Source organism: Macrotis lagotis, chromosome 1, assembly GCF_037893015.1.
Source record: "Macrotis lagotis isolate mMagLag1 chromosome 1, bilby.v1.9.chrom.fasta, whole genome shotgun sequence".
NCBI classification, from domain to species: Eukaryota; Metazoa; Chordata; class Mammalia; order Peramelemorphia; family Peramelidae; genus Macrotis; species Macrotis lagotis.
Genome location: NC_133658.1, coordinates 787,908,285 through 787,933,310, shown reverse-complemented (window position 1 = coordinate 787,933,310; position 25,026 = coordinate 787,908,285). Strand labels below are relative to the sequence as shown.

Genomic DNA, 25,026 nt, shown 5'->3' with positions numbered 1-25,026 from the left:
TGTTCCTTTAACCCTGTCTTCTGGTAATTAGGTTAGTTTTCAGTAAGTACATGTATAGTTATTATTTGTCACTTGCAGAAGTACAAACAGTACTACATTCCTGAAAGACTTCATCTATCTACATGTTCTGGAAGTGAAGTCTTTAGTCCTTCATGGTTCTTGTGATTGTCATTGGAACTGCCTTTTTTGCCCTATGAAAAGTTCAGTTTTCTAGGACTCCTGAAAAAGATTTATTAGAGACCTTTCTTGAACTAGAATACTATCTTGCTCAGTTATCTTTTGTATACTTTAATGTATAGACCCCTGTCAGAGCCCTAACACAAACAAAACTATTAGCTATGGAAAGGTCTTAAATAGGAATCTAGCTTCACTTTGCACTTCTTCCTTCTTCTATATTATTCTACTCATTCATATGCTATTCAGACTGAAGCTATCTCTTCCATATTCCCACTGTTCTTATTTAATAGTCTTTATTTCTGAATGTAGGATCAAAGATTTGGAATTGGGAGGGACATTTATGGAGGCCGTCTAGTTCAGCCCCATGATTTTTAGCTGACAAAAAAGACCCTTAGAGGATAAGTGATTTGTCTGCAACCACATAAGTAGTAAATGGCAGAATTGGGATTTGAACGCTTAATTCCAAATTCACTATTCTTTCCCCTACCAAACAATTTAATTTAATGAGAGCAATATGATTGTTAGCTATTAAATGTTTTGTGATAGAAAAGAATTGGATGTAACATGAGATCATATATGATGCTTCACAATGGTTTTAATTTCCCTGTTCTTAACAAAATTTTTTACTTTTAAAATTTTGATAATTTATTATTTGCTATATTTTGTTTGTGAATGACTTTGTTATTTTGCCAGAATTGTGGACCTTCTCTTTTTTGTTTTTTTAGGTTTTTGCAAGGCAAATGGGGTTAAGTGGCTTGCCCAAGGCCATGCAGCTAGGTAATTATTAAGTGTCTGAGACCGGATTTGAACCCAGGTACTCCTGATTCCAGGGCTGGTGCTTTATCCTCTACGCCACCTAGCCGCCCCTATTGTGGACCTTCTTAAAGAATAATATGTACTATCTCAAGACCACTTGAAGTAAATTTATATTAGAGACAGTTATTCTTGTTTGTGTTTTTATTGTATTGAAGATTTGGTTCTCAATCAACAAGCATTTATTTTTTTAATAGGAGCATGAGAATTTATTTGGGAGATCATGCTCCCCAAGAATAGGCTGGCTTCCCAAAAGGAGACTGCCAACAAGCTTTATTAAGTATCTACTAGGTGCCAGTCCTTTTGCTATGCACTGGAGATACAAAGACAACATGCACAAATATAGGAATAGTTAAAACTCATACAGGACAATCCAGGGGAAAGGCTAGTAATCTCTCGTCTTCAAAATAGATTCATGGATTTCTTAGGTGGAGTTGAAGTCTGCCTCATTCTAATTTGTTCTTTTGTTGGACCAAACAGAACTTTTATCTCTTCTCTACATGTCATTTCCCCTTGACATTTAAAGCCTTCAACATTTTGACTCTAGTTTATCTTTCCAGATTTATTTCACAATGCTTCCCCTTCACTTTTAGCCTAACTGGCTTAGTATCTGTTCCTTGTGCATCTCCAGCCTTTATGCCTTAGCCCTGGCCATCCCCTATACCTGAAATGCTCTGTCTCCTTAGCATCTCCCCTTAGAATTCAGGATTTATCTATTTCTTGACCTTTCCAGTGATTGGTACTGTCTTCTCTATTCCCCTATTTTGTGTTTACCTACTTATCTATATGTATACTCTAGTCCCCTAGGAAAATGGAAACTCCTTAATTTCAGGAAATATTTCATTTACTAATTAATTTAACTAATATAGTGTCTTCCATTTAGTAGATGCTTAATAAATGCTTGTTGATTTCAGCATTACAACTGTTCAAATATTTGAAAACAGTGATCATGACCTTCCCTCCTAATTATGTTTTTTTTAAAAGCTAAATATGGGACAGCTAGGTAGTAGAAGATAGACTGTAGTAGATAGAACACTGGTCCTGAAGTCAGGAGGACCTGGGTTCACATCCTACTTCAGACAATTATTATCTGTGTAACCTTGGGCAAGCCACTTAACCCCATTGCCTTGCAAAAAACAAACAAAAAAAAGCTAAATATTCCTATGGCCTGGTTTCCAGTGCTCTCATCATTCCAGTAGAGAAATTATTCACTATAGTGATTGAAAATTGATAGTATTAATTAAGAAAATTGATGATATTCTAAATTAAAAGCACATGTTATTCTAATGATACCATTCATTTAAGTTAGTTTCATTCTGAGCAGCTTAAAAGTACTTTAACATGTAACATATATAAACTGTATGAATATAAATATATATAACTGTGTAAATATTTTAGAAGCTATTTGATTTAATCTATATTATCCTAGCTTTTTTTAGTTTTATTTTTCAAATTGTTTTAGCTTATGTCTGTGACTTCTGTTTTTTTTTCCCCTGGATTTCTTTTAGGTTCTCGTCTTTTACTTTTTGCGATGTATCCTGGCTTTTGTCAGCTCTGTTTGTGAACTTTACTTTTATAAGTGAGTACAGAAAGCTTTGCTTGTAGAAAATCATTGTTTAATATGCCAGATAGCATGTGTTTTTCCTCCTGATATGCACAACAATACCTGAAACTTCTTTTTTCCTTCCTTAAATGCTGTTATCTGTGATGTGTTTTGTTTTTTTTTAATTTAAAATAAGTAGTTTGTTTTAGACAGAGCATACTTGTGGCTATTTTTTTTTTTACTGAAACTTCCAGATATCTGGGTTTTATGATGATCCCTTTAGCTCTGTTTGTCCATATGCAACAGACTTGTAATCAGAAGATCTGGGATGAAATCTGGACATTTCACAAGTTTTGTGCCCTTGGGCAAGTCATTTAACTTCTGAATCTTAATCTAATGTGGACTCTTGCTTTCATATGATTGAGACGAGATAGCTTTGGAGGCCCCTGTCATGTTTTTGTATGTAAAATAGGGATAATAGTATCACCTCTAAAAAGATGTTGGGAGGATCAAATGGTATAACATATGTGAATGTGCTTTGCAATTACTTGTGTTCTAGGAGTTTAAGAATTTTTAATTTCTTTGATAGTATAAGCTAACATTAAAAAAAAATCTCTACTATGTTACATATGACTTTTTCCCCTTGTCCTCAATGTTAGTGGGAAGATAGGTGCCACAATGAAGGATTTCACTGGCATAAGAACAATACCTTCGACTATTACCTTTAATTTAAAAAAAATGTTGTCTTATTATGTAATTCTGCTATATCTCATACTATATGTTTCTTCCTTAAGGATATGATTTCTCTCTCATAACATTCAACTTAGATCAATCCATACTATGGGAATGATGTAAAGACTAGCAAACTGCCTTCTGTGGGGGGAGGGAAACGAGATTGGGGAAATATTGTAAAACTCAAAATAAATAAAACCTTTCTAAAAAAAGAACAATACATTCCATATTAATATTTGATGGTTTAGTGATTGATAAAAGTCTCAGTAGGATCTTAGTAGGCTAGGTGTTTAGAGGAGAATCTTAAATTTTTTTTATCTCTATTCTTTATTTAAGCCCTCTAATTTCCTAACTGTTATTATAATTGCATCACTTTTAGTTCCTAGAAAGTTTATATATATATATATGTGTGTGTGTATATATATATATATATATATATATATATATATATATATATATATATATACACATGAACTCTTTCTTTCAGACTAATAACCTTTAGTGTTCTCATCAATGTAGAGTCTTAGATAAGTTTGTCACAAATTGTAGTTCAGATTATCAACAATAAACATCATAGCAGTTTTTTATCCTCTTATTTAAAGTGGATGTTCCTGAGGTCTGACATGTTTGATGTTTTCTTCTTTCTTTTCTCCTTTTCTTGCCACAGAGCTGTGTGCAAAAAGTTTGGCCTCCATGTGAGTCGATTGATGCTGGCATTTTTAGTTCTCAGCACTGGAATGTTTTGCTCATCAGCAGGTAAGAAGCAAAAGGATGATATACATAGAGACTTTGTAGCTGCAGTGAAAGAGAGTGCTTTGTTTTAGTGTAAGTTTTAAAATGCAAAGCCACAAGACTGATTACAGCATAAAATTATCCCCAGGCTTTCCCGTGCTATTGAGATGTAAGAAAATTTTGTGATTTTCCATGAGGGAATACTTTTCCCAGAAAAAAGAAACTTGTCTTGGATTATGTTCTAAAGTCTTTTTCCAAGTCTATGAGATGAATGTAACAAATCAGAGTCATAGTTTTAGTTTGTTTGTTGGTTTGTCTTTAGAATTTTAATTTACAACCAAGGCTTTGACTTAGAGAATTCTCAATCAACCTGCTTGGGTTTGTCTTGTTTTCTCTACTCTTTTCTCTGTTTATTAACAAATAGTGGCCATCCTTGTCACGTTATTATGACACTTTTGTTTGGAAAATCTGTTTTTCAGAGTATTTTACACTTTATGTGTTACTCCCAAGATTAGCCTTTGATGGAGGTGCCAGGATTAAATTTGATTTTGTATATTACTATTAAAGTATTAAGGCATTAAAATTATTCTTTCAGTCAGAGCCAAGATTAGAACATGGAGCCCCTGAACTTTTTGCTAAACTCTCTGCTTCTTCATTCAATTCTTGTTGGAATTGGGTGCTGATTATTACTTCCCCAAGAATAGGTGGAGCAGGAGATGAACCACAGGAACTATCCTTTGAGGAGCACTGTAGTACATCACTTCATCATCAGATGGAGCAAAATGTAAACAGTCTTCACTTCAGACACTGTGAAGAGATGCCCTGATGGAATGCCTTTAGCTCATGGGGTACAACTTACCAATGGGAAAATCCTGCTCCCCAGCCAGAGGGAGCCACCCAATGTAGTCCATCCACCTTATGACTGTATTCTCAAAATGAGCTGGTGGGCTCATTGATCTATAAGGTCCCTTTGATCTCCGACTTATGACATGGTGCTAATTTTAGAGGCTCCCTGGGGTGGGGTACCTAGTTTTCTGATATGGTAATAAGTGAGAAGAGTGTTGAGAAGCTAAAGTGTTCATATTAGTGGGTTCGGGATGACAATGGGGTGTCCTTGCCAAACCTCCATGCTCTGGAACAGCCCTTCTAGAGCCCCTGTTATTACCATGAGGATACAGGTTTGGACTAGAGCAGCCCTAGAAAACTGATAGAAGTAAACCCCTCCAAAACGGCTGAAGTTCTGCTGAAGCCCCAATCCCAGTGAGTGAATGTGGACACAATCCTGTGGCTTGCTGGGGCACAGTGAAGGTAAATTGCAGGCTGTGCCCCATGGTCTTGGGCTTTCATGGGAGATGTTCTTTTTATCTTCTCTTGTGTTTGGTGCTCATCAATCAGGAAAGAGTTAACTTCTGCTGAATGGAATTTTAAAAGAATGAATGGTTCTTACAGTCCATTTGTTAATGTGGCATTGTTTAACATACCAACATAACGTAAACTCTTCTGGTCCTGCTGCCTTGCAGCATGTGATGGTATTTAACCTCAGTGAAGATTTTTATAAGTTGTCTACATTGTTGTTTTTGAAACTTTTCCTTCCTTTTTCAGCTTTCCTTCCTAGCAGCTTTTGTATGTGCACGACTATGATAGCTATGACGGGCTGGTTCATGGACAAGACCTCCATTGCTGTACTTGCAGTTGCCGCTGGGGCTATCCTTGGCTGGCCATTTTGTGCTGCTCTTGGGTAAGAATCAAATTTATATTATTTCCTACTCTCACCCCAGCAAGCAACCACACTTTGACTTTCAATGCTTAGTTATCTGTAAACAGTCTAGGCAGACCAGAAGTCTGTAGAGAACAGTTGGAGCTATGATGTTGCTGTGATGTTGAGGAAGACTTAATTCAGGACTTGGGTTTGCCTCTGTGAGCCTGAGAAGGCCAGTTCATCTCAGTTCAGCATTGACTGGATGTTGACATGTATTCACATCTGTAAAGTAGGCATTGATGTTACAAAGACAGAAGGGCATGGCACTGGATCTGACCAATCACTTCTGCCTCATATACTTTTGAGCAAGTATTCATCTAGCCAAGATGATATATATACTATATCAAAGCATATTATATCAAATCTTATGTTATAATTTATTGATGTCTGTGCTTCAAAAAAGTTACAGTGGAGAATCCAAAAGAGAAAAAATCTACATCCTCCAAGAAGTTTACTATATAGTTAGTGAATCAAGAAATACCTAGAGGGGTGGCTAGGTGGCAGCAGTGGATAAAGCACCAGCCCTGGAGTCAGGAGTACCTGGGTTCAAATCAGGTCTCAAACACAATAATTACCTAGCTGTGTGGCCTTGGGCAAGCCACTTAACCCCATTTGCCTTGCAAAAACCTAAAAAAAAATGCCTAGAGCGGAATTGTTAAACTCCTGTCTGGCTCCAAATGAAATCAGATTAAAATAAAACTGGGAAACATTTGACAAAAGAAAAATACTATACTATATAGCATAGATAACATTAATTTGTGGTTTTCTACATCTGTCTTTCAGGGCTAAGATCTATTCTTATTTCGGTGTGACACCACAGTCTAGAAGACAGTTTCAAGGCTTTATATAACCCAATGTATAATTGTGTGATAGAGACTAAACAGAAATATTGATGAAATTCAAAGCAAATGAAAGTTTCTTGGGTGTTTAAAAACTCCTTGGGTTGTTTTGGAAAGGTTTCATAGAATAGTTGAACTTCAGTGAAAATTTAGAAACTTTCCTGACAGAGAGGAACAGGGAACAAATACATTTCAAGGAGGGAGAGCAATGCCAGTCAAATTATAGAGGGAGTAAGTATGGTTTGTCCTGATATGGAAAGGATGCCTGCCTTGCTAGTGAGTTTGCACTGATTTGTTAAGGAGTCCTGCAAGATGTTGTCCAGGTGGAATAACTTAAATTTACTTAATAGGGAACCATTCATGTGGTGGGAGTGGGGTGAGGGATATGAATGATTATTGAGGATTTCCCATGATAGAGGAGGTCATGAAGGATGGGGGAGACTGTGGATCCCTGGGAGAGGAAAATGAAGGGAGTGGGAAGCAGGGAATCTTCACTTGTGTGGGAATCTTGTTTCTTAAGGACAGCCTAGTTCAAGTGAGTCACAAAATAGGTGAGTTCTTTCCAAAGGAGTTCATCATTGTCATGGAGGAAATCCAGCGAAGTCCCAATTGAAGTACTTCCCATATTAAATAGTGAAGTCCTTCAAGGCATCTATTCTCAGATGACATTGTATCAAGCCCCTGAATGCTACAGAGGCTCCTAAGTGATATTCCAAGCTGCTCAAGAGTATGACCAATTTTCTGTAGAGGGAAAAAAAAGAAACAAACAGATGAAAAATAGCTGCTTTCTAGATGATTTGTCCAAGATCATTGACACAGCTGGGAAGTATGAGAAACAGAACTTGAACCCAGATTTTTTGACTCCCAAGGTTAGCATTCTCCCCCAAGACCATGCTGCTTCCAGAGTGGGATGATGAGGAAATGAAAATAGTATATATAGATATACTTTTTTTTTTAGGACTAAAATATTGGCATTTATTTGTTAAGGTAGTCATATTTATTTTTTTAAGTTTTTTTAATTTATTTTTATTCTCATTTTGTACAAATTTTTTTTTACATTAATAAAATATTCTTGTTTACAAGTAAACAAAATACCCCTCCCCCCATGAATATAGATAGACTTGCTTGGGCAAAAAAAGTAAAGGGGAGAGAAAAAAAATTAAAATTAAAAAAATAATAGTAATAATTGTAGGTATGGCCAGGTGGCGCAATGGACGAAGCACCAGCCCTGGAGCCACAAGCACCTAAGTCCATATCCAGCCTCGTAAACCCAACAATCACCCAGCTGTGTGGCATGCAAGCCACCCAATCCCCACTGCCCTGCAAAAACCAAAAAGAAGAAAAAAAAGACCCAAAATAAAATAAAATAGTAATAATAGTAGGGGTGGCTGGGTGGCAGACAGAGCATTGGCCCTTGAGCCAGGAGCACCTGGGTCCAAATCCGGCCCCAGACACCCAAAGATCACCCTGCTATGTGGCCCCAGGCAGGCCACCCAGCCCCACTTACCCTGTACCCTCCCCCAAATAATAACAACAAATGTGCTTCAGTCTTTATTCCCACACCAACAACTCTGTCACGGGTGGATCACATTCTTTATGATAAGTCCATCACAAAAGTTACTTTCATATTTTTCCAACGTTGCCATTGCTGATCACCACTCCCTCCTTTCTTATTTCCCCATTACCATGTACTATATTTTCTCTACCTTTTCACTCTGACTCTGCTGTAGGGTTGCTGAGTGGTGCAGCAGACAGATCCCTGGTCCTGGGGCCAAGAAGCCCTGAGCCCCCATACCACCCCTTAGGCCCAGAATCCACCTGGCCCTATGGTCCTGGGCAGGCCTTCCAATCCCAGCCCCTTGCAAGAAGTAAAAAGGAAAATGTGTTATATCTGACCACTCTCCCCCCATGGTCCATCCTCTCCTCCTTTATTCACATCCCCACCCCTTCCCCCTGCTCCCCGCTCCTTCTTACTCCAGATGTCTATACCCCATTGAGTATATATGCTGTTTCCTCTCCTAGCCACCTCTGATGAGAGCAAAGGTTCCCTCATTCCCCCTTGCCTCCCCCTTCCATATCATTGCAATAGCTCCTTGTAATAAAAAAAAATCTTATTATGTGAAATATCTTGGACTATTCCCCCTCTCCTTTTTCTTTCTCCCATTCCATTTCCCTTTTTTTCTATTGACTCCATTTTTACACCATATTTTATCTTCAAATTCAGCTTTTTCCTGTGCTTCAACTATAAAAGCTCCCTCTACCTGCTCTATTAACTGAGAAGGTTCATATGAGTATTATCAGTGTCATTTTTCTATGCAGGAATACATGCAGTTCATCCTCATTAAGTCCCTCATATTCCCCCCCCCCCCAATCTCCATGCTTCACCTGAGTCCTGTATCTGAAGATCAAACCTTCTGTTCAGCTCTGGCCATTCCAAAAGGAACCTTTGAAATCCCCCGGTTCATTGAAAGTCCATCTTTTTCCCTGGAAGAGGACATTCAGCCTTGCTGGGTAGTTATTCCTGGCTGCATTCTAAGCTCTTTTGCCTTCCAGTATATTATATTCCAAGCCCTACGAGCTTCCAATGTAGTTGCTGCTAAGTCCTGTGTGATCCTGACTGCAGCTCCACGATATTTGAACTGTGTCCTTCTGGCTGCTTGTAATATTTTCTCTTTGACTTGGGAGTTCTGGAACTTGGCTATAATATTCCTAGGGGTTAGTTTTTTGGGATCTCTTTCTATGGGGGATCAGTGGATTCTCTCCATTTCTATTTTACCCTCTGCTTCTAGAATATCAGGGCAATTTTCCTGTAGTAATTCTTTGGAAATGATGTCAAGGCTCTTTTCCTGATCATGACTTTCAGGTATTCCAATAATTTTTAAATTATCTTTCCTAAGTCTGTTTTCCATATCAGTTGTTTTTTCAATAAAATAGTTCACATTTTCTTCTAATTTTTTATTTTTTTTGTTTTGAAGTATTGATTCCTGATTTCTGGTAAATTCATCAATCTCCCTGAATTCTATTCTTTGTCTGAAGGATTTGTTCTCCTCAGAGAGTTTTCTAATCTCTTTTTCCATCTGGCCAATTTTGCTTTTTAAAGCATTCTTCTCCTCAATAACTTTTTGATCTGTTTTGTCCATTTGACCTAAGCTGGTTTTTAGCATGCTATTTTCTTCAGCATTTTTTTGGATTTCCTTGACTAAGCTGCTGACTTCATTTTCATGTTTCTCCTGCATCTCTCTCCTTTCTTTTCCCAGTTTTTCTTCCAACTCCCTCATTTGATTTTCAGTCTTTTTTGATCTCTGTCATAGCCTGAGCCCAATTTCTGTTTTTCTTGGAGTCTTTAGATGCAGGAGCTTATGCTTCCTCATCTTCAGACTGAGTATTTTGGTCCTTCTTGGGCTCATTTGCAAAATATTTCTCAATAGTCTTCCTTTTGTTTCTCTGCTTGCTCATTTTCCCAGCCTGGGCCTGGTTTGGGGGTGCTTCCTGAGCTTTTGGGACACTCCCACAAGGGTCTCAGTGTGTGAGGCTCTGTCCTCCCTCATGGTCTGTGAATGACCATAAGCGCCCCCCTCTGCCATGGGGCTGAGGTGGGGGGTCCCTGCTGTTCTATGGGGGCCTAGACTGGGATCAGGATCTGAATTTGGTCAGAGCCCCAGAGTCCTGTTCCAGGGGCAGAGGACAGAGCTTGGCAGTCTCTCTTCACTCCCCTCCCTCAGCTCAATGGGCTCATGCCCTGGGGGCTCCTGCTTACTGGCTCCACCTGCTTCTGTTTCCTGCTCTGGGCTGCAGAAAGACCATGCTGCTTGCTGTGTGCCCTGAGGGCTGGGCTCCACGTGCTCGCTCTGGCACTTTGTGCCCAGTGCTCCCCAGGGTGCAGCTCAGGAGACTCCCCTGCTGCTGTGAGCCCCAGCTCCCAGCACCCTGGGGCTGCCTCCAGGAGGCTGAAGTTCTTTGGCTCTGGCGGGCCGCCCCTCCGATCCCGGGGAGCAGAGTCTTTCTTCTCTTTTCCAGGTTACCTTGAGTAGGAGAACTGCCTCTCTGGGTCCCTTTGTGGGTTCTGTCTCTCGAAAGTTTAGTTTAGAGTCCTTAGCCCATGAGTTTTATCAGAGAGTGCCTAAGACTCGATCCCTTCTTCTGGAGCCATACTTATTTGAGAAGTTTAACTCTGTTGGAAGGAATATAATGAAAGATCTATGAAAGGCAGTCAATTAATCAAGCATTTATAAAGGGCTTTCTATGTCCTAGACACTTGTGGTACAGTAGATAGAGGACTGGGAGGGAGTCAGGAAGACTCATCTCTGTGAGGTATCTTGCCTCAGACACTTCCTAGCTGTGTGACCCTGGGCAAGTCACAACTGTTTGGTTTTTTTTTTGCTTTTTTGTTTTTGCAAGGCAAATGGGGTTAAGTGGCTTGCCCAAGGCCATACAGCTAGGTAATTATTAAGTGTCTGAGGTCAGATTTGAACTCAGGTCCTCCTGACTCCAGGGCTTGTGCTCTGGCCACTGTGCCACCTAGCCGCCCCAAGTCACAACTCTGACCTCACTTCATCATATGCAAAATGAGCCAGAGAAGGAAATGGCAAAACATTCCACTATCATAGCCAAGTAAATTCCAAATAGGATTACAAAGACTCAGACACAATTGAAAAACAACAAGCACTGTGTATATAAATACAGATTTGAGCAGGTCCCTAACCTCAAATTTAAATTCTCTTTATTTTATTTATTGGATTCAGCCAGGGTTAAGTGACTTGCCCAGGAAGGTTGAACAGCTATACAAGGCCTCACTGTGACCATAGTTTCAGAGTTGTAAAACTGCTTGTTGTAAGGACCTCCCTGAATTCTTGAATTAAATTTGCCCTATTCTGTTGTACTGTGAATCTAAAGCCTACAGAACTAGGCACCAAAGCTGTTCTATATGAACTCATCACTCTTGGTTGGTCCCAGGCTTACTGTCATTGCTTTGTGCTTTGGAGAGAAGAAAACATTTTATTTTTTCATCTTTAACTGAATTTATAGTTATCTCCAGAATTTCCTCTTCTCTCCCTCCACCCACAGAACTTTATCCTCAAATGCAACTGCTCATTTGAAAGATTGAAAGCTTGCTTTCAATTGCAGAATTGAAGGTCACTCCTCTGAAAGAGGAAAAAAGTGTCTGAAGTTAAATTTGAATCTGGGTCCTCCTGACTTGGGCAGGTGCTCTATCCAGTGTGCCATCCACCTATCTCAGTTTACATTCTTTTAAAAAAATTGTATTGGTATGTTTTGCGATTATCTTTACTATAAATGATCACTTTCTCCTTTTTCCACCCATAGAAACTATCTGTTGTCCCAGAGCCAAAAAGGAGTTCAGTCAGTTAACAGGGATTTATTAGGCATTTACCATATGTGAGGCATTGTGCTCTGGGGAATCAAAGAAAAGAAAATAACACTAAAAGAACTCCCTTTCTGATGGTGGAGTCAATGTTTAAGCGGAGGGAGAGAGACAGAGAGAGAGAGAGACAGAGAAAAAGACAGATAAAGAGATAGAGACAGAGAGAGACAGAGACAGAGAGAGATGAAGTAATCTCAAAGGAAATCTGAGGCAGTACCGGGTGACTGGACAGGAACTCTGCAGAAGTAAAGAAGGAGAATGTTCCAGGTGGGGGAACCACCAGGTTTACAGTTTGGAGATGGGATGTCATGGGAGAAGAACAGCTAGAAGGCTGGGGTGGCTGGATCAGAGGGTAGGGACAGAAGTCAAGGGCTAGAAGGCTGGAAGGGCTTTAAAATCCAAACAAAGGATTTTCTGTTTGAGCTTGGAGATAATGAGGAGCCCCTGGAGAAACCCTGCAATGTGTGACATGACCAGTCACTCTAATAAGGTCACCCTGGCAGCTCAGTGGAGGATGTATAGGAGCAGGAGTGACTGGAGTGAGGTCCTGGACCTACACCTAGAGGGCAGTTGTGTGAGTAGATAGAAGGGGACATATACAAGAAATAGCATGAAGATAGAAACAATAGAACTTAGCAAATTGGATTTTTCAGGTGAATAACAGTGAGGAGTTGATGTTGAGCCTATCACCTGGGTGATTAGGGTTATTTGGAGAAGGGGAGGCCTTAGAGGGAATGATAATGAGTCCTGTTTTGCACATGCTCAGTTTAAGATGGCTATGCAAAGCTTTGTGGATGTTAGGAGCCTTACGGTTTTTACTTGTCCTGCCATCCACCAGTTCTCGTTGTCTCTGCCTTTACCATCTGTGGCCCTGGTCAGCCCTGCCACGCATTTTGACATCTCTGCCAATAATGACCACCTGGATGGAGTTATTTTTAAGTTATTTGCAGACAGGATTCTAAAACCAGCAGAAAAAATTCATACTCTGAGCATTGGAGAGAGAGGCTTTGGTTACAAGGGATTCTGCTTTCACAAGGTTGTCTGTGGGTTCCTATGCTGGAGTGGTGACTTCATAGGCCATGGTGTCACTAACACCAAGCTCATCTGTGGGGAGAACTATGCTGATGATAATGTCATCCTCAAGCACACTAGCCCTAACATCTTGTTCATGACAAACACAAATGTTTCCCAATTTTTCATCCTACTGCTGAAACTAATTGGTTGTATGCCAAGAATATGATCTTTGACTAGGTAAAAGAAAACATGAACGTTGTGGAAGCCATATAGCTTCAGATTCTAGAATGACAAGAATAGGAAAAAGATCACTGTTACTGTTACTTTTTCCTTTTTTGTCTAAGCACTAAGCCATTCTTCTGTAGTTGGGCAGGGAACCTCCAATCTGTCGTGCCCTGTAATCCTGGTGCTCTCATTTCCTACAATTCTCTTTAGATTTCATTTCCCTTTTCTTTGTACATGTCTGACTAGATTGCAGAGTTAAGTTTATTATTATGAAATAAAAACATTAAACAAAAAAGATGATTATCTAACTTCCTGACAATTAGGGGCTTCCAAAAATGGCACAAACTTCTCCAGGAGGTCACGTTTTCCCTGACATAGGTAGTCTTCAGGCAATGGCCAGATGATAATTTTTCAGGAATGTTTTAGAGAAAATTCATGCTTCAGGTAACGGATGAAGCTAGATGATTCCAACATCTCTGTCATTCTAGGATTGTCAGGATTATTGAGATTACTATTAATTTAGACTAGTGATATTCCAGTATGTGATCCAAAGATCAGTGATAAACGATTTCTGAGTTGTAAGGAATCTCAGAAATCATCTTAACGTATTCTATTTTTTCTTCATTTATTTAAAATAGTCATGATTGGGGATGTGAATTCAGATAAAATGGAATACTATATAGAAACTAAAATTCTCATTAAATCCATCATTTTAATTGAATGTGATTATATGTGAGTCTCTAAAGAAACAGACTGTTCATCTGATTCAACTCTTCTGAATTTGGAACTACACTCATGCATACCCTTTGACTTAGTAACACCACTCACTATTAGGTCTGTATCTCAAAAGAGTTTTTTAAAAATAGCACATGTGCAAAAATATTTATGGCAGCCTTTTTCTGGTGGCAAAGAATTGGAAATTTAGGGAATGCCCATCATTTGGAGAATGGCTGAACAAATTGTGCTGTGTGGTTGTGGTGGAATACTATTGTGTTATAAGAAATGCTGAGCAGGATACTCTCAGAAAAACCTGGAACAGCTTACATGAGCTAATGTACAAAGTGAATGACTTTAGGCATTCTTGACAAACACAGTGATCCAAGATAACTCTGAAGGACTTCTTATGAAAAATACTATCCATCCCCAGTGAAAGAACTGATGATATCTAAATACAGACTGAAGCATACTTTTTAATAAAACTTAAAAAAAAATTTTGAGCTTTATTTATTTTTTTAGTCTGTTTTCATTCATTCACAAGATGACTTATGGAACTATTTTTCAGGACTACAAATGTGTGACCTTAAAAAAATAAAAAAAGTAAGTTAAAAAAATAGACAATTAATGTACTAGTTTTACTTTTTGCATCATATCATTTAGAACAATTCTACTTTTTCTTTTGGCAAGGCAGTGGAGTTAAGTGACTTGCCCCAGGTCACACAGCTAGGTAATTATTAAGTGTCTGAACTCAGGGCCAGTTCTTTATCTATTGTGCCACCTAACTGCCCAAGAATACTACTCTTAACTCGGTGCATAGTATTTGTGAATCTAATCAATTTATCTGGATATTTTTAATCTTTCATGTAGTATAGCAAAAAAAAAATAGTGGAAGAATCAAAAGACCTGGTTTTGTGTCCTGGCTAAGACACTGATCAGGTGACCCTCGACAGGCAGTTTAGTTTCACTGAATCTTTATTCATTTGTAAAACTGGAATACTAATACTTTTCCTACCTATCATTTGAAAGTGCTTTACAAATCTGAAAGTATCACCATTTAAATGTCCATTACTATTATTGATAATTTTCAAGGTAGTTTTTCCTCAAACCATCTTTCCTTGTTGAATGTCCCTAGATTACCTATTGCCTTTGATTTGCTGGTCATGAAACGAAGGTGGAAGAGTTTTCTTCACTGGTCACTAATAGCCATAATACTCTTTCTGGTGAGTCTTTTTTGTCTGTATTTAATTGTGTTAAATAGAAAACTTGGAGAGCATGAATTTACAGGGGGAGCATAAGATAGAACTTTTAGGCAAGTTAATTTAGATAGATATTGACTGCAATTATTCAAATAATAAAGTAGTGTTGCAATCTAGAAAAGACATCCATATATGAGGTTGAGAAGGGGACATGGAGTCAAACAGAACTTTGTCACTTTCTTCTTAAGATATAAATAATGGAAGTTTATACTTTCACATGTCACCCTTTTTCTTATTTCTATATTTTGTTTTTGACAGTGGCCAAAATATGGAATAAAAAAAAGAAATTAGGAAACAAAAATTTGGGGCATAACTATAGTTATTGCAGTCTCTACAAAAAAAAAAATCTTCTCAGCATTAAAAGTCCTCTAAAATCTAGGACCATTTCATCCAGACCTATCTAATATTATTCCCTTTCACTAGTCTTAGCTTTAGCAAACTGAATTTATGTCTCCTGTCTAGTTCTTCTATGTTTCTGCCCCTTTGCTTCTCTCCACACTATTACCTAAGCCTAGAATAGCTCCTTCCCTCTAACTCTTTTTGCCACTGGAAATATTTTAAAACATACCAGCCTTCTGTGTGTCCTTAGCTATTTTAATTTATTTGGGCTATTTTTATTTGTGTATTTGTTGTTGTCTTCCTACAAGATTGTAAACTCTATGAGGAAAAAACTGTGTCTTATGCCTCTCCCAATCAATCAACTACCAACATCTAGTAAAAACTGTCAAAAAAAAAATCCTGTCCATCAAGTATTTACAGTGCTCTGTATTATCTTATGTTTCTTAACTGGGTTAATTGGAATTGAATTTCTTCTTTCTAGGTACCCACAGTGGTCATTGATAGCTACTACTATGGGAAGTTGGTGATTGCACCTCTCAACATTGTTTTATATAATGTTTTTACAGCCCATGGACCTGATCTTTATGGTAAGTTCTAAGGAATTTCAAGAAGTTTCAAGAGTTAGCTTCACACTTCTAAGCTCCAGAACTTAACTTCCTTTCTCTTGACTGAATAAAGATGGCATCTTGCTTTTGTTCTTTTTCTGACCTTATTAAAAAAAGGGGTCGTGATATTTCTAGGGTGACTTCTTGATGGATTTATCACAGTGGAAGGCACATAGCAGGAACTGAGCAAAAAGTTATGGACTTGACAGATCTTTGAGTCTCCATGGAAACTCTTTTTGTTCTGCATTCTCTTATCTTCAGCTCTAGAGTTTTGATGATTTTGCTGTGCATGCAAAGTCTATCAACATTGTTATAAAATTTTCATTAATTCTATCTAAAGCAAGTATTCTTAACCATTTTTGTGTGTTGGGGGCCCTTTGACAGTCCAGTGAAGCCTAGGAACCCTTCTCAGAATATTTTTAAGTGAATCTAATAAACTACAAAGGAAGTCAATTATATAGGAATACTCTTCCTGAGATTAAGAACCCCCTGATGTAAAGGGAAAGATAAAGACTTGGGAAAACTGTATAGCGAGTTGGACATATTGATAAAAGGGCTGGCATTAGATAAATTTAGTCTGAGATCAAACTTTTTCTAAGAATGAATCTAAATTTTGTTAATAGTGATGTCAAACATCACCAATTTTTTTTAAATTGCCTTGATAACTGGATTTATTAATGTATCACTTATAATTCTTTGCACATAATTTTATTAACATAGATGCTCTTTTTTCTTTTAATTGCCGTGTGTACTTAAAAGGGTTTGTTCTTCAAATACTGAACTTTAAAAAAGACTTGTTAGACTAGCATAAAGTGACTCATATCAAGCATAATTATCCGTTTGTGCTATATGTAGGTTAGCTTTGGTCAAAATAGTGCACTTAATATATTTATCTAAACTTAGGTGCCATGGTGTGAATCATATAGTTGAAGATGACATTCTTTTACAAAGAAACTCCACAAATGGAATTACTGTTTGGCTTAATGAGGATTCTGAAGCAACAAAGTAAAACTTAATGATTATAGAATTTAAGTACTGTCAAATCACCCTCATAGTTGATGTGCGCATTCATGTTTGAATGCTTTTGTTTTTGAACCTAAAACATAATTGTTAGCTTTCTAGATCACTGTATGTGTATGACTTTGAGAACCAAATAAGCTGTTGAGGGAAAAAAAGAAAGACCCCCTGCATTTATAGCCAAAGGTTCTCAATTTGATCACTTTCTGCTTTTGTAACAGAGGGCAAGAATTTTCAACTCTCTGAGCTTCAGTTTCTTCATTTTTTTAAATAGAGAGAATTTAACTATTCCAGAGCACTCATAATGTAGCATGATAGCCCTTTCCTCACAGACAGGTAATGGACTCCCAAGTACTGTTTAAAATATATAGATTTTAGGATCTGATCAATATGGGAATGGGCTTTCCTTGATTATTTGTATTTGTTCCATAGACTTTATTACAAAGACTTATTTAGGATGATAGAAAGGAGAGAAGGGGGATTTTGCTTATTTGAAACAAATAAAATTGAAGGGGGTTAGACTAGGTGATGGAGCTCCAAAGTTAGGATCTTCTGGCGATAATCCTTTCTTGTGCTCCCATCTCTCCTGCCTCCTTAGCATCTCTTGCATTCGTCCCCTTCTTTCTGTTTACACAGCCCCTAGTTCAGAACCGTACCACTATTTCCTGGGTTATAGTAGCAGATTTTTACATGGTCTACTAACTGCTTCACACTCTTTTTTTTTTTTTAAAGGTTTTTTGCAGGGCAAATGGGATTAAGTGGCTTGCCCAAGGCCACACAGCTAGGTAATTATTAAAGTGTCTGAGGCCGGATTTGAACTCAAGTACTCCTGACTCCAGGGCCGGTGCTCTATCCACTGTGCCCCCTAGCTGCCCCTTCACACTCTTTTTAAGGTGTTTCTTTCCTGCTCAAAATCTTTCCATGTCCTCTGGTACTTTGAGGATCCAACACAGAGCCTTACCTGACCTATCTTTCTAGCCTTCTCTCCCACACTCGATGTTCTAGTCTGAGCAGCTATATTCAGCATACCCCTTTCCTGCTTTGGAATGTTTGGTGTTACGGGTCTGGACTGCATTCCCTCTCCTTATTTGTCTTTGGTTTTCCTCCTCTTCCACTGAGTCTTATCTTGATTCCTGCAGCTCCTGGGGTTCCAGTCATCTCATGTTAGACTTGCATTCCTCCAAAAAGAATGTAGAACTGTGAAGAAAGGGACAGTTTTGTTTTTCTTCTTTTACCAAACCTGTGCCCAGAATTTTGCCTTCCACACAATAGTCACTTAATAAATGTTTGCTGAATTCAGATGAAGCACACTGGGTAGAGACTAGGGCTTAGCTGTAGAGACTTAGAAATTTCCTTTCCTTGTCTCTGAGCTATGGGTGAAAGCCACGATTCTAAGTTTTGCCACTAGGTGTCTCCCTTCTACCATATACCCTTGCTTTATTTTTTATTTTCTTATAGTTTATTTTGATATGATAAATTTACTTGTACGGTTTTACTTGGTTCCACAAAAAAAATACATAGGAGGAAAACTATTCTTTTAGTCCTAAAGTAAACATTAAAAAACAATTCACATTGAGCCTTTTGGAAATACAGTATCCATTTTGTGTGGGTGAATAAATTGCATTAATTTGAGCATAATTTTGAAAATTTGGCATCTCTACCTTGGCAAATGATAATCTATTATTTGCAATAATTCAAGTAATTTCCTTCAAAGTTCAACCAAGGGTACTTAATTGTCTGGTATTTCTGACTGAATAATTATTAAATCTAGAAATGGGAAAAGAGTATAGGGGAGGGTTGGAAATGAGGCCCACATTCTGTTTTAGGTTTGAGTTTTTTCCTCCTCTGGTTTTACTTTGTTAGGCATCTGTGGTATATCTGAGGAGAAAAGCAGAGGCATTAGCAGTTCTTTTCTTGAGCATTAGCCTAGTTTTTCAATTGAATCAGTGCTTTGCTGCTTCTAGAAGGGGAGAGATTATGGGGGGTTCAAGGGGCTCTTGTTAGCATCATGAATGCAGGAAAGGTCATCTAGTAAGTGTCTTTAGAAAATGAAAATAAAATTCAGCCAACATTTCTAAACAATTACTGTATATAAGACACTTTACTATGTTCAAGAGAAGATACAAAGATAAAAGACAACACAAGAAATTTATGAGAATAGAGGGAAATATAATACAGTATACTCCTTGAATGTAATAGGGATGCAGAAATAGATGAAGGAATTAAAAAAAGCACCAATTGCTTTGCTATATTTAGTAAATATGATTAATGCATATTTATTAATTAATTAATTAATGGAAGATACAAATAAAAAAGCAGAGACAGTTCTTGTCTGGGAGGAGCTTACATTCTAATAAGAGGAGACAACACAAATAGCATAATTACAGGGATGGCTGATGGAACAGTGGGGGAAATCTGACACACCCCCCATTCAGAAACTACGACTTTGTGGATCTGATCCTTCTTTGAACTGAAGGATATTGTTGGCAATATGGAGGCAAAGATCTTAGAGAGGATGGAATGAAATGGAATATGACTGGAACTTCTCAGATGTAGTGGTCCAGGAGAGGCATCTACCAGTCAGGACAGTGGTAGACCTAGGGCTGAAGATCTGGAACATAAAAGTGTTAACAACCACAAGCAAATCTATATTAAAAAAAACTTGGGAGAGATCAAGGTGTTTGATTTGGGGGGTGGGGTGGGGGGAGAGGGGAGATAGGGAGGGACATGGCAACAAGGGAAAGTTTCATGAAGAAAGAATTAAGTCTTAAAGGATTTCAAGCATTTTAACCAACACAAGTGCAACAGAAGTGTTTTCCTAGACTAGGAGATATCCTGAATGAATGAAGAAATGTGGAAAGGGAGGACTGGGTAGAGTTCAGTTTTTCTGGAATTTATGAGTTCACAAAGAGAAGGGTAGTATAAAATGACTGAAAAAGGTAATTTGGACCCAGAGAACTTTAAATGAAAGTCTAAGAAGTTTCTATTTTCCCTTTATGCAGTAAGGATTCAGTGAATTTTTTTTTTGATTAGTTGAATGACTGGGTATGATGACACATGCATTTAATTCCTGCTCCTGAGGAGTCTGAGGCTGTGAAATGATTTAAGCTCAGGAGGTCTGAGCTGCAGTGGACCAAAACTGATTGTTCATACTAAGTCTGGCACCAACATCTTGAGCCCCAGAAAATGGGGGACCATTGAGCTATCTAAGAAGGGGCAAATGAGCCCTGGTTAGAAATGGAGCTGGTTCAAGTACCAGTGCCATGAGAAATATGCATTTCCAACCTAGACGGCATAGAAGGACCCATTTGCAAAAGAAAAAAAACAAGACAGTGAAGTGACATGGTTAGACTGGTATGTATTAGTAAAATCCCTTTCTCAGGAGTGTGATTAAAGAGGAAGAGACTGACACAAGGAAGACCAAATAGTAAAGTAATTTAGGCAAGAGGTAAACTAAATTAATTTTGTTTATATATTTGTTATATTTTAAATTCCAAACCATCTCCCTCCCTCCCTTCCCACCCCACACTAGAAAAGGCCACTATTTGACACAGATTTATAAATATATATAAAATGTACTATGCATTCTTGTATTTATCAGTTCTTTCTCTGGTAGTGTGTAGCATCTTTCATAGATTCTTTATAATTGGTCTGAGTATTTATAGTGCTCAGAATAGCTTGGTTGTTCACAGTTATTCTTTGAGTAATATTGCTGTTACTATATACAGTATATTATTGGTTCTGCTCATTTCACTTTTCATTATTTCAAATCAGCCAGTTCATCCTTTCTTACAACACAGTAATTCCATACTAATTATAAAACAAAGACTTGTTTAACCATTCCCAGATTGATAGGCATTTCCTCAGTTTTCAATTTTTTACCAGCTCAAAGGGAACTGCTAGAATTATTTTGGAACATTTAGATACTTTTTACCTTTTCCTTGATCACCTTGAAAAACAAACCTATAAGTGGTATTGTTGGGTCAAAGGATGGTATTACTCTCCAAGATGTCTGGATCAGTTCATAGTTCCACCAAAAGTGTTTTAGTGTCTAAATTTTTCCGCATCTCCTCTAACATTTGTCATTTCCCCCTTCTATCATTTTAGTTAATCTGACAGATGTGAGATGATATCTTGGTTGTAATTTGCATTTCCCTAATCAAAATGATTTAGAGCATTTTTCTTTGGCCATATATACTGTTGACTTCTTCATTGAAAAGTTGCCTGTTCATATCCTCTGACCATTTATCAGTTGAGTAGTGATTCATAGTCTTATAAGTTTGATATAGTTCTCTATATTTTTGAGATATGAGACCTTTATCTAAGAAACTGTCTATAAAATTTTTCCCCAGTTTTCTGCTTTCCTCCTAATCTTGGTTCCATTGGTTTTATTTGTACAAAACTTTTTTCATTTAATATAATCAAAATTATCCATTTTAGATCTCACAGTGCTCTTTTATCTATTGTTTATTCATAAATTCTTCTGTCCATAATTCTGTTAGGAAGTATGTTGCAGGGCAGCTAGGTGGCGCAGTGGATAGAGCACTGGCCTAGGATTCAGGAGGAAATATGTTCCAAACTCTTCTAGCTTTCTTATGATAATTGTCTTTATAACTAAATCACATATACATTTTGACCATATGTTAAATGGTGTGACATATAGATCTATACCCAATTTCTGTCAGACTGTTTTCCAGTTTTCCCAACAATTTTTTTAACCAAATAGTGTATTCTTATCTCAAAAGTTTGTCTTTACATTTGTCAAACACAAAGTTACTATAATAATTTACTACTGTATATTATATGTCTACTGTGTTCCACTGATCCTTTCTTAGCCAGGACCAGAGAGTTTTGATAATTACAACTTTATAATATAGTTTTAAGAACTGCTACTGCTAAACCCCATTCCTTTACATTTTTATTAGTTCCTTTGATATTTTTGAACTTCTGTTCTCCCAAATGAATTTTTTAAAATGTTTTAACATGATTGCATATATATATATATATATATATATATATATATATATATATATATATATACACACACACACACACATATATATAAAACCTATATCAGATTGCTTGCTGTCTTGTTGGAGGGGCAAGGGAAGGAAAGGAGAGAAAAAATTTTGGAATTCAGAATCTTATACTGTGAATATTGAAGATGAACTTAAATTATAATTGAAAAAGTACCATTTATTTCCAAATAAATATTATTGTTATTTCTTCTGGTTCAATAATATAAAAATTTTGGTAGTCCAATTGGGATGGCATCGGATAAGTAGAATAGTTTAGGTAGGATTGCTGTTTTTATTGTATTGGCTCTGCCCACCCTGAACAATTAACATTTCTCCAATTATTTAAATCTGAAGTATTTTATAATTATGTTTATGTAGTTTCTGGATTTGTCTTGGCACAAACACTTGCAGGTATTTTAATACAATCTACAGTTATTTTAAATAGAGCTAAGTAATATAGCTATCTCTTGCTATCTCTTCTTACAGGATTTTGCTGATAATGTATAGAAATGCTAATGATATATATGAATTTATTTTATATTCTGCTATTTTGCTAAAATTATTGTTTTTAACTAACGTTTTAGTTGAATTCCCTAGGATTTTTCAACTATGTCATCATAACTGCAGAGAGAGATAGTATTATTACCTCATTGCCCATTCTAATTCCTTCAATTTCTTTTTCTTCTCTTATTGCCATTATGGACATTTCTAATACAAAACTGAATAATATTGGTGATAATGGGTATCCTTGCTTCCACACTTGATCTTATTGGTCTAGCCTATTCTCATTACAAATAGAACGTGGCTTCTTGGTTTTAGTGGAAATGGAGGTCAGTTTCTAAAATCTGTGCCAAATGAGGAAAGGTACAGGACTCCTTTCTTTTCCTCCATCCTTAGATTAAACATAGTTAATTTTGGACCTGCCATGTGGTAGAATGGAGAAAGCACTGGCTTTAAATTAACTACCGGTGTGATCTTGGAGAATTTACTTAACCTTTCAGTATTCACATTACCTCCTTCTCAGGGTAGTTGTCAGGAAAATGTTTTGTAAATTGTTATGCCATATAAATGTGAGCTAGTATTATTCAGCCATTTGGCAAAGGACTCCAAAATGGTATATCAGCTTTAGCAGGTATATATTTTCTTTGTAATGAGAAAGTACTTAACAAGGTAGAAAATGATCTACATTCCATATGAATCTTTTCTCCCTTACTATGTTGCAAACTTTTTAAAAGTAGGAATGCCATCTTGAATACCCTTGTATCTAGCACAGTACTTTAATAAATATTTGCTAAATTAATGAGTTTATTAAGGAATGAATAGGTCTCCTTGGCATGTGCTGTAAAAGAAATAAAAGGAGTCTAAAAAGTTGAACAGAGTGAATAAATTAGAAATTCAGCAAGTGATAAAACCAGGCAATTTAGGTGAGAATAATTAAAGACTGAAGAAAATGATTCAGAGTTGAGTTTAGGAGGTGACAGAAGAATTGTTGTTAAGTAGCAGAGACATGGTTACCATGGCAGGCCTAAAAAAAAATGAATTTGGAAAAATATGGAGAATATTTTGGAGAAGGTAGAGGCTGCTAGGTAAATAAGAAAAGAAATGGAGACATGACTTTTCTAGGATCTGTGAAAGATTTGACCATAGGAACAGAACAAGTCATTCAGTGAATGCCAGGCAATGTCCTAGATAGAAAGATAAGAGTTGGTGATACAGTGATAAAAGTGCCTGCCTTAGAGTGAGAAAGACCTGAGTGAGTTCTTATTGACTAGATGGCCCTAGACAAGTCTGAGGATCATTGCCTCATCTATAAAACAGACTTGATAATAACCACTTCTCCCAGGGTTATGGGGGATAAATAGGGTGACCACTTTGCAGACTTTAAAGTGCTTTATAAATGCTAGCTATTACTATTATTATAGGTATAAAAACAAAAGTGAAGCAATCCCTTTATTCTAGGAACTTACTATTGAAACAAAAAAAATATACAAATAAGTGAACATAAAATATGTAGTAATTTTAGAAGGAAGATCACTAATGATTGAAGTAGTCATGAAAGGCTCATGAATGCATTCCTGGTATGATGAACTACCTGAACAAAGACTTGGTACTAAATTAACTATGATTTAGTCATGTGAGGGAGAATATTTTCATCAGTTTATTTTTTAATTTGTATTTTCAGTTCCAATTCCTTCTCTCTTATTCCACTCCTCTCACATCCATTAAGAAGACAAGAAATAATGATATTTTATATATATATATATATATATATATATATATATATGAACTTATATAAACCACATTTCTGCATGTTTCAGTCTCTATGTAAGTCCATTAGTTTTCTCTCTGGAGGTGATAGCATTTACATCATGAGGACTTTGGAGTTATGATGAATCATTGTATTGATCAACCTTATCAAGTATTTTCTGGTTGATAATATTTATAATATTTCTGTTACTGTATATATTGTTTTCTTAGTTTTTCTCACTTCAAGTATTTTTTCTTTTCATTTATTTTGAGCATTCTTGTCTTTTTAAAACTTTCAGATTGTCTCCCTCCCTCCTACCTTTTCTTCAATCACTGAGAAGTGATATAGTATGATGTTTGCATGTGAAATCATGCTAAATATATTTCCATATTAGCCATATTGCCAAAAAAAAGAATTAAAAAAAGCAAGAAAATTGTACTTCAGATTGAACTGAATTTGAAGACAGATAACATTTTTTCATTATGAATCCTTTGGAAGTGTCTTGGATTATTGATCAGAGTAACCAAGTCTTTCATAGTTGATTATCATTACATCATTGTTACCACTGTGCATGGTGTTCTTCTCAGTTCATACAGCTCCTGTCGAGTTTTT

The 25,026-nt window shown here is 36.9% G+C and overlaps 1 protein-coding gene across 9 annotated transcripts in view; it reads left to right on the top strand.

Annotated features, from left to right (window-relative positions):
• ALG9 (ALG9 alpha-1,2-mannosyltransferase) overlaps nt 1–25,026 on the top strand; it is a 128,780-nt gene that overhangs the window by 10,485 nt on the left and 93,269 nt on the right. For all 9 annotated transcript variants that reach the window (XR_012474371.1, XR_012474369.1, XR_012474370.1 and 6 more), the window contains exons 4-8: nt 2,499–2,569; nt 3,933–4,021; nt 5,600–5,735; nt 15,064–15,151; nt 16,008–16,113. Coding sequence is in view for 5 of the 9 variants with exons in the window: in XM_074216661.1 (XP_074072762.1) it covers nt 2,499–2,569; nt 3,933–4,021; nt 5,600–5,735; nt 15,064–15,151; nt 16,008–16,113 (490 nt within the window). In the remaining 4 variants the exon portion in view is untranslated. The remainder of the gene's footprint in view (nt 1–2,498; nt 2,570–3,932; nt 4,022–5,599; nt 5,736–15,063; nt 15,152–16,007; nt 16,114–25,026) is intronic.